Here is a 14,873-nt window from a genome sequence, read left to right as displayed (position 1 = left end):
CCTCCTGAGGTCTGCTGCAACCACCACCATCACCTTCGTGAAGACTTGAGGTGCGGATGTAAGACCAAAAGGAAGGACCGCAAACTGGTAGTGTTACGACCCTACCACAAACCGGAGATACTTCAGAATTGGGATATGAAAAAAGCATCCTGCAAGATGACAGACACCATCCAATCTTCCTTGTTTAACGCCAGAACCACCTGCGCTAGAGTCAGTATTTTGAATTTCTCCTGTTTGAGGAACCAATTCAAAATCCTCAGATCCAGGATAGGTCTCAATCGACCATCCTTCTTGGGAATCAGGAAATATCTCGAATAGCATCCCTGGCCCCTTTACTGCTCTGGAACCAACTCCACTGCACCTTTTGATAAAAGGACTTGAACCTCCTGTTGCAGCAACAGGAGATGTTCTTCTGAACAAAACAAATGACGGGGAGGGATGGGAGCAGGAAACTCCTGAAAATGAAGGTCATAACCTTTCCCTCAATACTTAGTACCCAAGAGTCCGATGTGACTAACTCCCACTTGTGAAGAAAATTAAATATCCTGCCCCCTACGGGAGAAGCATGACTTAAAATGGATGGAGAACTAGGGCTGCTTTCCTTGTTGCGTTCCCCCAGAGGAAGAGGATGAGGCAGAGTGCTGCTGGGTGGCTCCTCATCTCCCAACCCTCCCCCGACCTCTAAAAGAGCTATAGAGAGGGTTGGCAGGCTGTTGAGTGCTGGACTGAGGCCTTCCACAATAAGCAGATCCACGACCAAACCCCCTAAATCTCCAAAAGGATCTGAAGGGAGTAGATGCAGATGCCTGTAGCCCCAAAGATCTTGCAGTAACCCTGCTGTCTTTGAAACGTTCTAAAGCAGAGTCCGCCTTGGACCCAAAAAACTTTTCGCCGTCAAACAGGATATCCAATAAAGTTGCTTGAACGTCCATTGAAAATCCAGAAGACCTAAGCCACGCATGCCTCCTGGTGGCCACCGAAGTACCTATTGCACTGGCTACTGAGACACTGTATCCAGACCAGACTGGATGATCTGCTTGGCCGCCACTTGAGTGTACAAAAGGAGCTCATCAAACTGCCCCTGCATATCCTGAGGGAAGTTAGGAACCACAGCAGTGTCCATCAGGGCATGAACATACCTCCCCAGCACGCAGGTAGCATTGACTGATTTTAGGGCCATACTACAAGAGAGGAAACTCTTCTTGGCTGCTTGCTCCATCCTCTTGGACTCCCTGTCCGATGGAGTAGCAGGAAATGAGCCAGGTGCAGAATGAGCAGAACAAGAAGCCTGGACCACCAAGCTCTCAGGAGTTGGATGTTGGGATAAAAATCCAGGATCCCCAGGAGCAACCCTGTACCTCCTTGCTACAATCCTGGACACCGCTGGAGACGTAACAGGCTTTCTCCAAATGTCCAAAATAGGCTCAATAAGAGCATCATTGAGAGGGAGCAGGGGATCCGCAGAAGTTGAGGAAGGATGCAATACCTCCCTCAAAAATTTCTTTACTTCCGAAGATGGCAATGGAAACTCCAAAGATTCAGCAGCCTTCCTTATGACAGTGTGATAGGATGCTGCCTCCTCTGTAAATTCACCCGGGGATGAAAGATCCCACTCAGGGGAGGTATCCAGTCTACTAGCTGAGTCCAGACCCTAAAACTCTCCCAAAGTCTCAGAAATCTCTCCTTCCTCTAATAACAGGCACTGGTATTCCTGATCTTCCGAGAGCCTCAAAGCTCGCCTCCTCAATCTCAGTCTGGCCTCCAATCTCGGAGTCGACAGAGAGTTAGCCAATGTCGACGACGCCGGCTTCAAGACAGATGGACGTGGCATAGGAGATGATGGAGATACACCGCGTCTCGACCAGGACCCATCCGGCGCCGGTATTTATTCCATCTGCATAATTTGAGGCAACGATGTCATCGGTGCCGAACCAACACCCTCAGCCTGATAGAAAGGCACAAACTGAGCCGACTTGTATGGAGTCGGCAAACCCAAGGAGAACGCTAATGGACCCGTGGGACCAGCCGGTGCACCAGCAGGGGCCATAGCTTTGTTAAAAATGATGAACATAGCATTCAGAAAAGCTGACGGATCCGCTCCCGGAGTAGAGAAGGCAGGAAACCTCAGTTCGTCTTGCAGCGCTTAGGTCGGATCCGAAATCTGCGCCACCGGCTCCTGAACCAACACAGATGAAAAGTGAATCGGAGGACTAGCCGGGGACTTGACCACCTCGATCAGTAATGGCGCCGCAGAAGCCTGAGGACTCTGAGGCTGGGAAGTAACACTTGGACTGAACTCCCACGCTGTACGATGTTGTCTCAAAGGGGACGGAGATCGAGACTGATCTCTAGAAGAACGGCATCGAGAATCGTGCTGGCGCAGCTTCTTGTGTGATCTTGACTACTTATGAGAAGAAGAGTCCCTTGTCTTAGATCTCTGATGAATCTTGTGTCCTCTCTTAGCTTTTGCTAAGAAGAGTTTAGCCTCTCTTTCTCTTAACGCCTTTGGATTCCTCCTCTGGCAAGACACGCACCCTTCCACGTCATGGTCCGAACTCAGACACCACAAACAGTCTTCATGAGGGCCCGTAACTGACATACGACCACAGCACTCATGACAAGGATTAAAACCTGATTTCTTTGGTGGAGACATTGTAACAAGCACAACAAGACACCCTCGAAACAGTAGCTGTTCAAGAGCTAGGAAAAAAACGTTAGCGTCGAAGGCACGGAAAAAAGGGAACTGACGTCAGCGAGGACCCCTTATTGCCACGATGACGTCAGATGGAGTTGCGTGCGGAGGCGTGCAATGGTGACGTCCTCGTTGACGTGAAGAGCTGGGAAGAAAGTTTCTGTTGAATGCTGACGCATTGGGAGAATTCATAAGGTGAGGAATACACAGGTAGTTGTATCCATCAGAATTTAGTATTTAGGGGAGACTCTGAACCCAGCTTTTGAGATTGCCTGACGACCTCAAGAAAGAAGGACTGTTGAGCTGAAAACCCTGCAGAGAAGTGAAGGGGACACCAACTGACTCGGCCACAGCCCTACAGGCCCATCTCCTGCTTTGAAAAGCTGCAAGAAAAGAAGCAATGCGTTCTGCAGGGCCAGCAACCTCTGAAAAGCCTCCAGGGGGCTGCCTGCATCACGGAGGACCAAGAAACTCCCGTGGACAGCGGACCTGCCCAATGAAAAGACCAAGAAACCAACTTTAAAGGGACTCTCACCTCACTCCAGAAACGTGAGTCCAACTACTCTGCACCCAACACCCCCAGCCCGTGTCCAGAGAAACCACTTATCCAGAGAGGACGCCCAGACGACTCCGACGGGGTGTCCGCCCTGGGCTGACCTCCCTGCACCCCAACAATGACACCTGCAGAGGGAATCCCGAGGACCCCCCTGACCGCGATTGCCCGGGACAAAGATATCCGAGGCCTGGAGAAGCACTGCACCCGCAGCCCCCAGACCTAAGAGAAACCGACCACCAGTGCAGCAACGACCAGCAGGCGGCCCTCATCCTTTCCCAGTCAGTGGCTTGCCCGAGAGGCCCCCCTGCAGTGCCTAAGTAACCCCCCGGGTCCCTCCACAGAGTTCTATTGAGAACCCAATGCCCTGTTGGCACACTGCACCCGGCCGCCCCCGTGCTGTTGAGGGTGTGGTTTCTGTGCTTACTTGGGGCCCCTCCAGTACTCCTCCAACCCCCCCCAACACCCCAGGAACTGTGAAAATTGCACTGTGTCCACTTTTAAAATAGCTTTTTGCCATTTTAAAGAAAACTGTGTACAATTTTGATTCTATTCAAAGACCTAAGTATTACTATGCAAACTACCTTTCATTTGATGTACTTACCTACTAAGTGAATATTGTGGTTCTAAAAATAAGTTAACAGAATAATATTTTTCTATATAAAAACCTATTGGCCTGGAGTTAAGTCATTGAGTGTGTGTTTTCACTTATTGCTTGTGTGTGTACAACAAATGCTTAACACTACCCTCTGATAAGCCTAACTGCTTGAGCACACTACCACAAATAGAGCATTAGTATTATCTATTATTGCCTCTGTCAAGCCTCTTGGGGAACCACTGGACTCTGTGCACACTATCTCATTTTTATATTGTATATACAGAGCCAGCTTCCTACATCAATGTATACTCCTAGATATTTATAGGTGTTAACCTCCTCCAGCTTCACATCGTCCATTCGGATCTTGGCCAAGGGTCCTGGTCAGTTGCTAATAAGGCCAGTGGACCGCTTACCTACTTGCCACTTATTGTTTTTTCTTGAGGGCACCTGCAATAGTAAATTAGATGTAAATCTCATTCATGCTTCCGTTTGACTCTTGGCAAACATCGTACTAGCCTGAAATAGTTATTTTGCTAAGCAGGACAAGCTACTTAATGAAGTATTCGTTTACCTCGGGCATTTTAAATTGGTTGTTTTCATTAAGCCAACCTCAAGCGGGCACAGATATGCATTGCAGGGCTTATGCCCAATATGAGACACTGATAGGAGTGATCACCTAATGTGGCATATTTAATTGCATATTTCCTCAAGTATAGGAATAATGAAAAGGATAAAACTGTGTAGTCTATAACTGACCGTGACTGTGCCCCATAATACATGTACTTTAGTGCAGTGTCATCATGCGATCTTCCATTTATGACTCATTTTTAGATATTTCAAAGCTTTTACTAGCCTTTGTCCTTTAACATCACGTCGTTTTAGAAAGGAGCAGTGCTGTGGTTGCATGTTCCACAGTACATTTTCTGTTTGTTTTTCATCTTTGTTGGGAGTGTAAATTAAATTAGCATTAAAGTCTCCTGTCAGAATTTTCTGCCATGATGCCCATTATCTTGGAGACTAACACTGTAAAAAGTGCTTGCTTTTCCTTCAGGCTGGGATGTGCATTAACATGAAACAGCAGGACTGAATTTATTGTGTATTTATTCCACCTGCTAAACTTATTTGGAGGACGGGGCCTGAGGTCGGCAGCTGCTACGAGGTGATGTTTAATAATTTCTATACATAAACTGCTAGCCCCTCTTTAGGTCTCCCAAAGTGCTGTGGTTTTACGGCTTTGACATGGTAATGGTATATCCTACCAATTGCAGAGTTTCAGTTGACCAGGTTTCTTGCAAAGCGCTAATTTCACATTTCTCCCAGTTCTGTGGAAGGGATCCGTCTTGGAAGTAACGTTTTTGCTCCATGAAAAGAGATGTAAAGAAGCTCCCGGAGGCATCCTAGGCTGCGGATGGGGAAATCACTCTTTCCTTGGGATGTTTAACGCTGATAGTAGCCAGTTCCATTCGCCATGGCTCGATTTACTGGCATGCTCATTTTTTGTTTGTACCGTACATGTTTTTGTTCCGCGAGCGCTCTGTAAGACTAAGTACTCAGGGGTTGTTTCTAGGACAGTTTTTACCCCAGCCGGCAGCAACAACGGAAGAGTAAAGCAAAGCTTTGAATGTTTCAACAGTGTAATGCCCCATCCTTCAACTTGCTGACTGGAGTTCAGAACCGAAAGTGCTATGTCTTCAGTTCTCCATGCGATGACGGTTTGCTCTAGCTGTGTATGATCTTCGTTAGACATACATTTGACCAATAGCAGGTCTGATGAGTTGAGATTCTTCAAACTGCAAATTTCAGCTAGTAGCCTCATTATAGTTCCTCTATTAAAAAGGTCCTGGAAGCCGTGCAAACCATATTCAGGGTTTAGAAGAATTTGTTGGTTTAAGTTCTCCTTTCAGGAGGGAGAGATTTGTGACTAGTGAAGGACTTTGACGGTTTTCCTGAGTGCTTTTTTGCTGATACAATTTTTGCAATGTTCTTCCCATCAGGGGAATCATTCTTTGGGTGTTGATGCTAACCACTGTTCTTGCAACCTCCATATTACCATTTACGTGGCCATCTCGCTCTCCCCGTAGTGGAGCTGTAGTCTGTTTTATTTTGTAATTGTTTCGGACTACTGTTATTTACCGGCCAGAAGCTGACGTTAATAACAGTGTCATACGGGGCCTCCTGTGTTCCAACCCCATTATGTTCGCTTGCCCGTGTTTAAACCCTTATCACTTGATTAGACGAGTAGTGTGCTGTTAGATTCCCTTCGCATTTAGGCTCCGTTTCCACGTCTATAAGGGTTTATCCCTACTTGTGTCAGTACCAAAGGAGCTTTGCCAGACACACTCTGCCTTGCTTTAAAGTTGTGTTCTACTGATGGTAGAAGCCGTTGTTGGATCACTTTGAAATGTCTTAACTGAGTAGATAGTCATGTCTTCTGTTATTTTTGACACATCTGGTGAGTCAGAGACTAAAATATCCTCTTCCACAGAGTTAGCCATAAGTCAATTACGTGAGATGTTTGCAATAGAAATGTCTTCTTTAACTATGTGCTGGTGTTTCTTCTTAGCCTTACTGGCTCGTTTTCTGAAACCATAGGTGTAGGAAGTTGGCTCCGTATATACTATCTCAAAGTGAAAGATAGTGTGCACAGAGTCCAAAGAATCCCCTTAAAAGTTGATAGTGGCACAATTAGATAATTCTAATGCTCTATTTTGTGGTAGTGTGGCTTATCAGAGGGTAGTGTTAAGCATTTGTTGCACACACACAGACAATAAATTAGGAACACACACTCAAAGACTTAACTCCAGGCCAATAGTTTTTTATATAGAAAAATATATTTTCTTAATTTATTTTAGAACCACAAGATTCAAGATTTGAAGTAAATACAAAAAATGCATGGTACTCCACACAGGTAAGTAAGGAACTTTGAATTAAAGCAGTAGTACACACAGTAAAGGTTAAAATGGCAATAAGCTATTTTAAAAGTGGACACAGTGCAAAAATCAACAGTTCCTGGAGGAGGTAAGTATTGATAAGTTTCTGAGGTAAGTGAAGCACTTACACAGTCAGTTTCCTGGGCATAGGCAGCCCACCGTTGGGGGTTCAAGGCAACCCCAAAGTCGCTGCACCAGCAACACAGGGCCGGTCAGGTGCAGAGGTCAAAGGAGGGCCCAAAACACATAGGGGCCTATGGAGAACAGGGGTGCTCCGGTTCAGGTCTGCTGGAAGGTACGTACCCGCGTCCTCGGGGAGCAGACCAGGGGGCGTTTGTAGAGCACTGGGGGGGGAGGCGGGGGGGGGGGGAGACCCAAACAGGCACAAAAAACACACCCTCAGCGGCTCAGGGGCGGCCGGGTGCAGGGGGCAAAGTTGGCATCGGGTTTGCTATAGGAAGCAATGGAGGGACCCGGGGGTCTCTTAGGCGATGCAGGCAGGGCACAGGGGGGCTTCTTGGGCCAGCCACTGACTGGGCTAGGAAGAGGGCCGCCTGCTGGTCACTCCTGAACTGGAGGTTGGTTCCTCTCGGGCCTGGGGGCTGCAGGTGCAGTGCTTGGTCCAGGCGTCGGATTCCTTGTTACCAGGCAGTCGCGGTCAGGGGGAGCCTCTGGATCCTCTCTGCAGGCGTCACTGTGGGGGTGCAGGGGGGTCGACTAAGGTTACTCACATCGTCGCAGTCGCCTGGGAGTCCTCTCTGCAGTGTTTGTTTTCTGGAGCTCAAGCCGGGGGCGTCGGATGCAGAGTGAGAAGTCTCACGCTTCCGGCGGGAAGGGAGAGTTCTTTCAAAGTTGTTTCTTTGTTGCAAAAATGTTGATATTGGTGAACAGTACCGCTGTTCTCTGGAGTTTCTTGGTCCTTCGGTTTCAGGGCAGTCCTCTGAGTCCTCAGAGGTCGCTGGTCCCTGTCGGATGCATCGCTGTGCAGGTTCTTTGAGTCTGGAGACAGGCCAGTAGGGCTGGGGCCAAGTCAGTTGTCGTCTCCGTCGTCTCTGCAGGGCTTTCAGGTCAGCAGTCTTTCTTCTTGTAGGTTGCAGGAATCTGATTTCCTGGGTTCTAGGTCGCCCCTAAATACTAACTTTAAGGGTGTGTTTAGGTCTGGGGGGAGTAGCCAATGGCTACTGTCCTGGAGGGTGGCTACACCCTCTTTGTGCCACCTCCTTTTTGAGGGGAGGGGGGACACATCCCTAATCCTATTGGGGAAATCCTCCCAATCTCAAGATGGAGGATTTCTAAAGGCAGGGGTCACCGCAGCTCAGGACACCTTATGGGCTGTCCTGACTGGTGGGTGACTTCTCCTTGTTTTTCTCATTATCCTCTCCTGCTTTGCCGCCAAAAGTGGGGGAGGTGGCCGGAGGGGCGGGCATCTCCACTAGCTGGGATGCCCTGGGGTGCTGTAACAAAAGGCAGGAGCCTTTGAGGCTCACCGCCAGGTGTTACAATTCCTGCAGGGGGAGGTGAGAAGCACATCCACCCAGTACAGGCTTTGTTTCCTGGCCACAGAGTGTCAAAGGCACTCTCCCCATGTGGCCAGAAACTCGCCTGGTTGTGGCAGGCTGGCAGAAACTGGTCAGCCTAGCACTAGGAGCCGGACTGGTATTCAGGGAGCATCAGTAAGATGCCCTCTGGGTGTATTTTACAATACATCCCACACTGGCATCAGTGTGCATTTATTGTGCTGAGAAGTTTGATACCAAACTTCCCAGATTTCAGTGTAGCCATTATGGAACGGTGGAGTTCGTGTTTGACGAACTCCCAGACCATATACTCTTGATGGCTACCCTGCACTTACAATGTCTAAGGTTTTGCTTAGACACTGTAGGGGCATAGTGCTCATGCACATATGCCCTCACCTGTGGTATAGTGCACCCTGCCTTAGGGCTGTAAGGCCTGCTATAGGGGTGACTTACCTATGCCATAGGCAGTGAGAGGTGGGCATGGCACTCTGAGGGGAGTGCCATGTCGACTTAGTCATTTTCTCCCCACCAGCACACACAAGCTGTGAGGCAGTGTGCATGTGCTGAGTGAGGGGTCCCCAGGGTGGCATAAGACATGCTGCAGCCCTTAGAGACCTTCCCTGGCATCAGGGCCCTTGGTACCAGGGGTATCATTTACATGGGACTTATCTGTGTGCCAGGGCTGTGCCAATTGTGGGAACAAAGGTACAGTTTAGGGAAAGAACACTGGTGCTGGAGCCTGGTTAGCAGTGTCCCAGCACACTTTCAATCACAACTGGCATCAACAAAAGGCAAAAAGTCAGGGGTAACCATGCCAAGGAAGGCATTTCCTTACACTAGGCTTGTTCAGATCTGCACAGCTTACTGATAACTGCTGGATAGACTGTTATGTGACTTCTGTCTGCGCCTGATTTTTAGAATTTTTTTCATATGTCACCAAACGTCATGTTGGTACCTGAGGTACTATGTAATTCAGCTTTTGGGGCTTATGTCTGCTTAGCTGGTTCTTGGGTAAGGTTCCCATTAGTGACTTCCTCCGCCAAAGAGGGTTTCTTTAGTTCTATAATACTTGTTCAAATGGTAGGTAGGGTGCTAAATTATCGATGGTAGGGCCACAAGCACAATTTGTTTGTGACGGGAGTTAACTTTTGAACCCTTATTAAGTCTGTTAATCTTTCCAGCTTCGCGTTTATACCGATGTTGTGTGAAGCTATCAGATTCATAATGTGGAAGATATCAGTCATTTAATTCAAAACTGATATTGATGCACCACAAAGCTGAATATCAATCAATCAATCACTCTATTTATAGAGCGCACTACATACCCGTTAGGGTTTCAAGGCGCTGAGAGGGGGGGGGGGGGGGGGGGGGGTAAACTGCTACTGGTCGAAGAGCCAGGTCTTGAGGAATCTTCTGAAGGCGAGTAGGTCCTGAGTCCGTCGTAGGTTGATTGGTAGAGTGTTCCATGTGTTGGCGGCGAGGTAGGAGAAGGATCTGCCGCCGGATGTCTTTCGGTGGATGCGGGGGACGGTGGCGAGTGCGAGGTCTGCGGAGCGGAGCTGGCGGGTGGGGGTGTAGAAGCTGAGTCTGTTGTTGAGGTAGGCAGGTCCGGTGTTGTGGAGTGCTTTGTGTGCGTGGGTGAGGAGCTTGAAAGTGATCCTCTTTTCAACGGGGAGCCAGTGGAGGTCTCTCAGGTGGTGTATGATGTGGTTGCGGCGGGGTACGTTGAGGATCAGTCGGGCGGAGGCGTTTTGGATGCGTTGGAGGCTTTTAGTTTTGTCGGGATGCCTGTGTAGAGTGCGTTGCCATAGTCTAGCCTGCTGCTGACGAGGGCCTGCGTCACTGTTTTTCTAGTGTCTGTTGGAATCCACTTGTAGATCCTGCGGAGCATGCGGAGAGTGTTGAAGCAGGAGGAGGTGACTGCGTTGACCTGTTTTGACATGGAGAGGGAGGAGTCGAGGATGAAGCCCAGATTGCGCGCGTGGTCGGTAGGTGTTGGTGGGGTTCTTAGGGATGTAGGCCACCAGGAGTCGTCCCAGGCGGAGGGGTTGGGTCCGAGGATGAGGACCTCCGTCTTGTCAGAGTTCAGTTTCAGGCGGCTATCATCCTTCTTATCGCTTATATGACATAATGAGTCAGCCTTTTCATTAGGAAGTGTCATTGCCTTACTACTAGCTACAGCTTAAATTAATACTTACAGTTCTGTACTGTCAACATCTATTTTCTCTTGGTAAAATCAGACTTTTTTGAGTTTCACTGGAGTATGAGAATCCATTAGCAAATCTAGGGGTAATACAGAGGAGTTCTTGAAATAAGACTGCAATCATATATTGCCTTAGACATATGAAAAGAGGCTGGAATGGTTATCTGGCTAAAGTATAATTTATCGATGAGAGGTATGCAAAACTTAGTGCACAGATTTTTTTTTTCAATTTTAGGTCTAGTAATATCCATATTTTGTGGACTGCTCTAAAGTTTTATAGCCAACGAGTCAGACCAAAAATGTGTAAAAATTGAGTGATTTATTTGCACTTTACAGTTAGAGTGTGTAGTTCTGCATCTATTATTATACATCTCGTCAGTGTACATTTTGAAACGCTTACCTGTTTAAAATGGTTACAGCCTCGGCATCATCCCTACAGAGTAACAGTTTTTCCATGTTGTACTCCAGCACAGCCATTCCAAGCTGCAATATGGCCTTTATCCCATCGTAGAAGAAGCAGTCCACGACGTTCACTGCACATTCAATGGGTAGGACACTGATGAAGAGAGTCAGGAACCATGAGAGGGACACAGAAGAGAAGAAAGTCATGTCCGTCATGTGGTCTGTTAACTGAGGCAGATGAACGCGGATTAACTCCTCAAAGACGGCCTGGTCCACCAAGGCACCTAGAAACCAAGAAACAGGCAATCACGGCAATACAGAGGAAACATATTTAGACTGCTTACCAAGACTTACAAAAGCACATTTAGGGGGTGATTCTAACTTTGGTGGGCGGCGGAGGCCGCCCGCCAAAGTTCCGCCGGCAGAATACCGCTACGCGGTCAGAAGACCGCCGCGGTAATTCTGAGTTTCCCGCTGGGCTGGCGGGCGACCGCCAGAAGGCCGCCCGCCAGCCCAGCGGGAAACCCCTTCCCACGAGGATGCCGGCTCCGAATGGAGCCGGCGGAGTGGGAAGGGTGCGACGGGTGCAGTTGCACCCGTCGCGATTTTCAGTGTCTGCTATGTAGACACTGAAAATCTTAGTGGGGCCCTGTTAGGGGGCCCCTGCAGTGCCCATGCCATTGGCATGGGCACTGCAGGGGCCCCCAGGGGCCCCACGACACCCGTTACCGCCAGCCAGGTTCTGGCGGTCAAAACCGCCAGAACCAGGCTGGCGGTAAGGGGGTCGGAATCCCCATGGCGGCGCTGCCTGCAGCGCCGCCATGGAGGATTCCTCAGGGCTGCGGGAAACCGGCGGGACACCGCCGGTTTTCCGTTTCTGACCGCGGCTGTACCGCCGCGGTCAGAATGCCCTGGGATGCACCGCCAGCCTGTTGGCGGTGCATCCGCGGTCGTTGGCCCTGGCGGTAGTCTACCGCCAGGGTCAGAATGATCCCCTTAGTGAGTTTTTAAAATACTGATCCACATAGGCTCAAGGGAGAAAACTGCAAAGCCTCAGGTGAATATCCACTATAAAAAAAAATCAGTAGTCATATGATGCGTGATAACCTTTAATGTATACAGACACTAACATATTCCGATCAAAATTTCAGTTTACTGCATAAAATTGAAGGTTATCTTTGAGGACCAGAGCTTACTCTTTTCAGACACATTTGCAATTGGCCTTACTATTTAGGATTCCTTGGCAAAAAACAATCTTTTATTTTTCATCTTATGCTGTTATTGTATCTTAACAGTAAGAAAATCGGGGCTTGACGCATGAAGTGATGCACGCAGCGATATACAAAACAATAAAAGGGGCCGTTTTGTAAAAATAGCACAGCAAGCCAAATAAATGATAAATCCCCAAAAAGCATGCACAAAGCATCTGAAATAGCAAAAAGTGTCAAAATCAATGAATTGCAGCTGCAAATAGCCACGAAAAGTACGCAGGTGGTAACCAGGGCAAAACTATAAAATGAGAGCCAAAATGCAAAACCACCTTTCAACATGACTAGCCTCTAGTCACAGTAAAACAGAAGTGAATACTGTGGGCGCAGAAGAGAAGTATCTTTCGAGCAGAGCTTTACACTCTGTCGAAAAGTGGAGTGCAGGTACAGGTTTACCAGGCAAGTTACTCTAGACCTCATTGTAGAGCTACAAAACTCAGACAAGCACCGGGAAATTCCCATATGTCCAGCTCCTGTGCTTGCTACCCCTGCTAGTTGCAGGAAGCTACCAATCCACTGAAGCTATGGTTGGTGGTAAACCCCACAAGTACCCGATCAAGAGCATTCAGGAAACTCTTGGATGCTGAGTTGTGCACAATGCATACCCTCGGACTTTCCCACATTTCCATTTAAAACGGTTCTCATGCACTTCGCTGTGTGGATGGATTGCAGACATACTGCTCGGCTGATCTCACATCACTTCCCCCGCCCCACCCTCTCCAAAAACTGCATACGTCTACAGAGACAGCCAGCAATCCCTGACATCCATGTGATGCAAAAGGCCGAGTGCTTTAGCACTGGCACCGTGGCACGAAATCCAAGGAAATCAGCAATGTTAGCACATCTCAAGAGTAAATCTGATCTGACTCCAACAGCTGAAATGCTGGTTGGCGTTTACCCAGTGTTTCTACCAGCAGAACACACTTCCAAAAAATCTAAACTGCTTCCAAAAGAGGTGTATTCCTCTACTGCAAATCATCACCACGCTATGTTTATTTAGATTATCTGAATTGGAAATAAAACGACATTTTGAATCCAACACAATAGCAGGACCAATTAGAAAATATACATTTTTCTTCTCATAGTAAGAAGTTATTACCAATGATTCGACGATTGAAGTAATCAGGCAGCATTCTTTCACAAACAGCAACAAGCAGCCAAAACGCTTCTTCTTCTTTGGCATACAGAAGCAGTACAGATGTCAGGATGTTCATCGCCTGTACACATGTAAAAGAGGAAATTCAAGCAAACAATCTAGCAACGCGCCATGCATAACCTACTGCGCACACAGCTGTGAAATAATGTACCAGGTAAAATAAATAGTTTCCTTTATTTTCTGTACTCGGTTGTCCAGAGAGCTCATCTTCATTTGAATATTCACTTAATATATAAAAAGGGACTTCTGAAAAACATATAATACAAGGTCATTCGAAAATAAAATCCCATGAAACAATGTATTCCGATATGAACACTGATTACATGCTTCTGATACATTCTAATTCAACTTTACTATACTAATTTGCTGAGAGTTATGAAAATACTCTTCTGTAGCCCCAAAATGGTCGCGCTGCAACTGAACAGAGTTCGAGGGAAACTTGTGGACGCAGCAGGAGTAGCTCCCTGGACTCAACTACGTATCTCCTTACATATCAGAGTGCTGAGCAGTTTTAAGAAATGACACCAGCTGAAGGCATTCTGTAGTACCGATGTATCTCTGAGGTTAGTAAGTATCTGCACTATTCATCAAACTTTATTTGTGTATTATTCTACGCATTATCTTACGCATGTGCTGTTTTGCTTGCATGTACCATGAAGTACAAGTTACTTACCTTCGGTAACGAAATATCTGGTTGCAGATTCCTTACCTTAGAATTTCCCCCAGGCGTCCGGCTGGATGCAGAGTTTTCTTCGAGCAATACCCTTGCGCGTCGGCAGGTGGAGTCGTTGTCACCGTGATGACGTCAGGAGTAGTACATAGACGCCGCCTCAGCGCAGTGACGCCAGTTTCTATTAACGACTTTCCACGCCAAAGCGCAGAGTCGCTAAGAACACTGAGACTGGTGCGCCAGAGTTAAGGACCTGAAGGGGGAATCCCTGTCCTTAGAAATCAGTTCGCAAGCAGGGAGGATGGGTGGGTCCGTAAGGAATCTGTAACTAGAATATGACTTTACCAGGTCATGCCCCTTGAGACTGAGGTTGCTCCGCGAGGCCGTCTATGAGCCTTCCATTTTAAGATCTGCCATGGACGACGGCACTGCAGCGGATGACTTTACACTAGAGACTACTGCTGACTACTGCTCTGTGGATCCGTTTGTCTGCCCAGCACTCGACTTAACATCAGATGATGTGGAATCATTTTTTAGGTCCTTGGTTGGTGACTTCGATGACACTCTTCGAGATCACGCTTACAGCAAATAATTTGATGAATTGGCTTGCCATTTCCCGATTAATATTATGCATTTAGATTGACTTTGCTTTGGAATGCTGAGCTTGTCATGGTTGACATTATATAATACATCTCTGTATGTATTTTAGCTGAACTGTTTTTATTCCTTTTTTTAACACATTTTAAAGAGTTTTTAGCCAGTTTTTATGCTTTTAGCTTTTTAGTTCAGAGCAATTTTAGCGTTTGGGTTCCTGTACCTTCGTCATACCTGTTCCGGCAATGGGGAGGGTGTAGTGAATCCTAGTTTGTTTTAATTGGATAACA

General features: G+C 47.5%; 1 protein-coding gene across 1 annotated transcript in view; it reads right to left on the bottom strand.

Annotated features, from left to right (window-relative positions):
- TBC1D8B (TBC1 domain family member 8B) overlaps positions 1–14,873 on the bottom strand; it is a 783,045-nt gene that overhangs the window by 289,319 nt on the left and 478,853 nt on the right. The window contains exons 11-12 of the mRNA XM_069212396.1: positions 13,263–13,380; positions 10,894–11,179 (exon numbers count right to left, since the gene is read on the bottom strand). Coding sequence (XP_069068497.1) covers positions 10,894–11,179; positions 13,263–13,380 — 404 coding nt within the window. The remainder of the gene's footprint in view (positions 1–10,893; positions 11,180–13,262; positions 13,381–14,873) is intronic.

The sequence above is a fragment of the Pleurodeles waltl genome, chromosome 2_1 (genome assembly GCF_031143425.1).
Source record: "Pleurodeles waltl isolate 20211129_DDA chromosome 2_1, aPleWal1.hap1.20221129, whole genome shotgun sequence".
NCBI classification, from domain to species: Eukaryota; Metazoa; Chordata; class Amphibia; order Caudata; family Salamandridae; genus Pleurodeles; species Pleurodeles waltl.
This window is presented reverse-complemented; position numbering and strand designations above follow the sequence as displayed.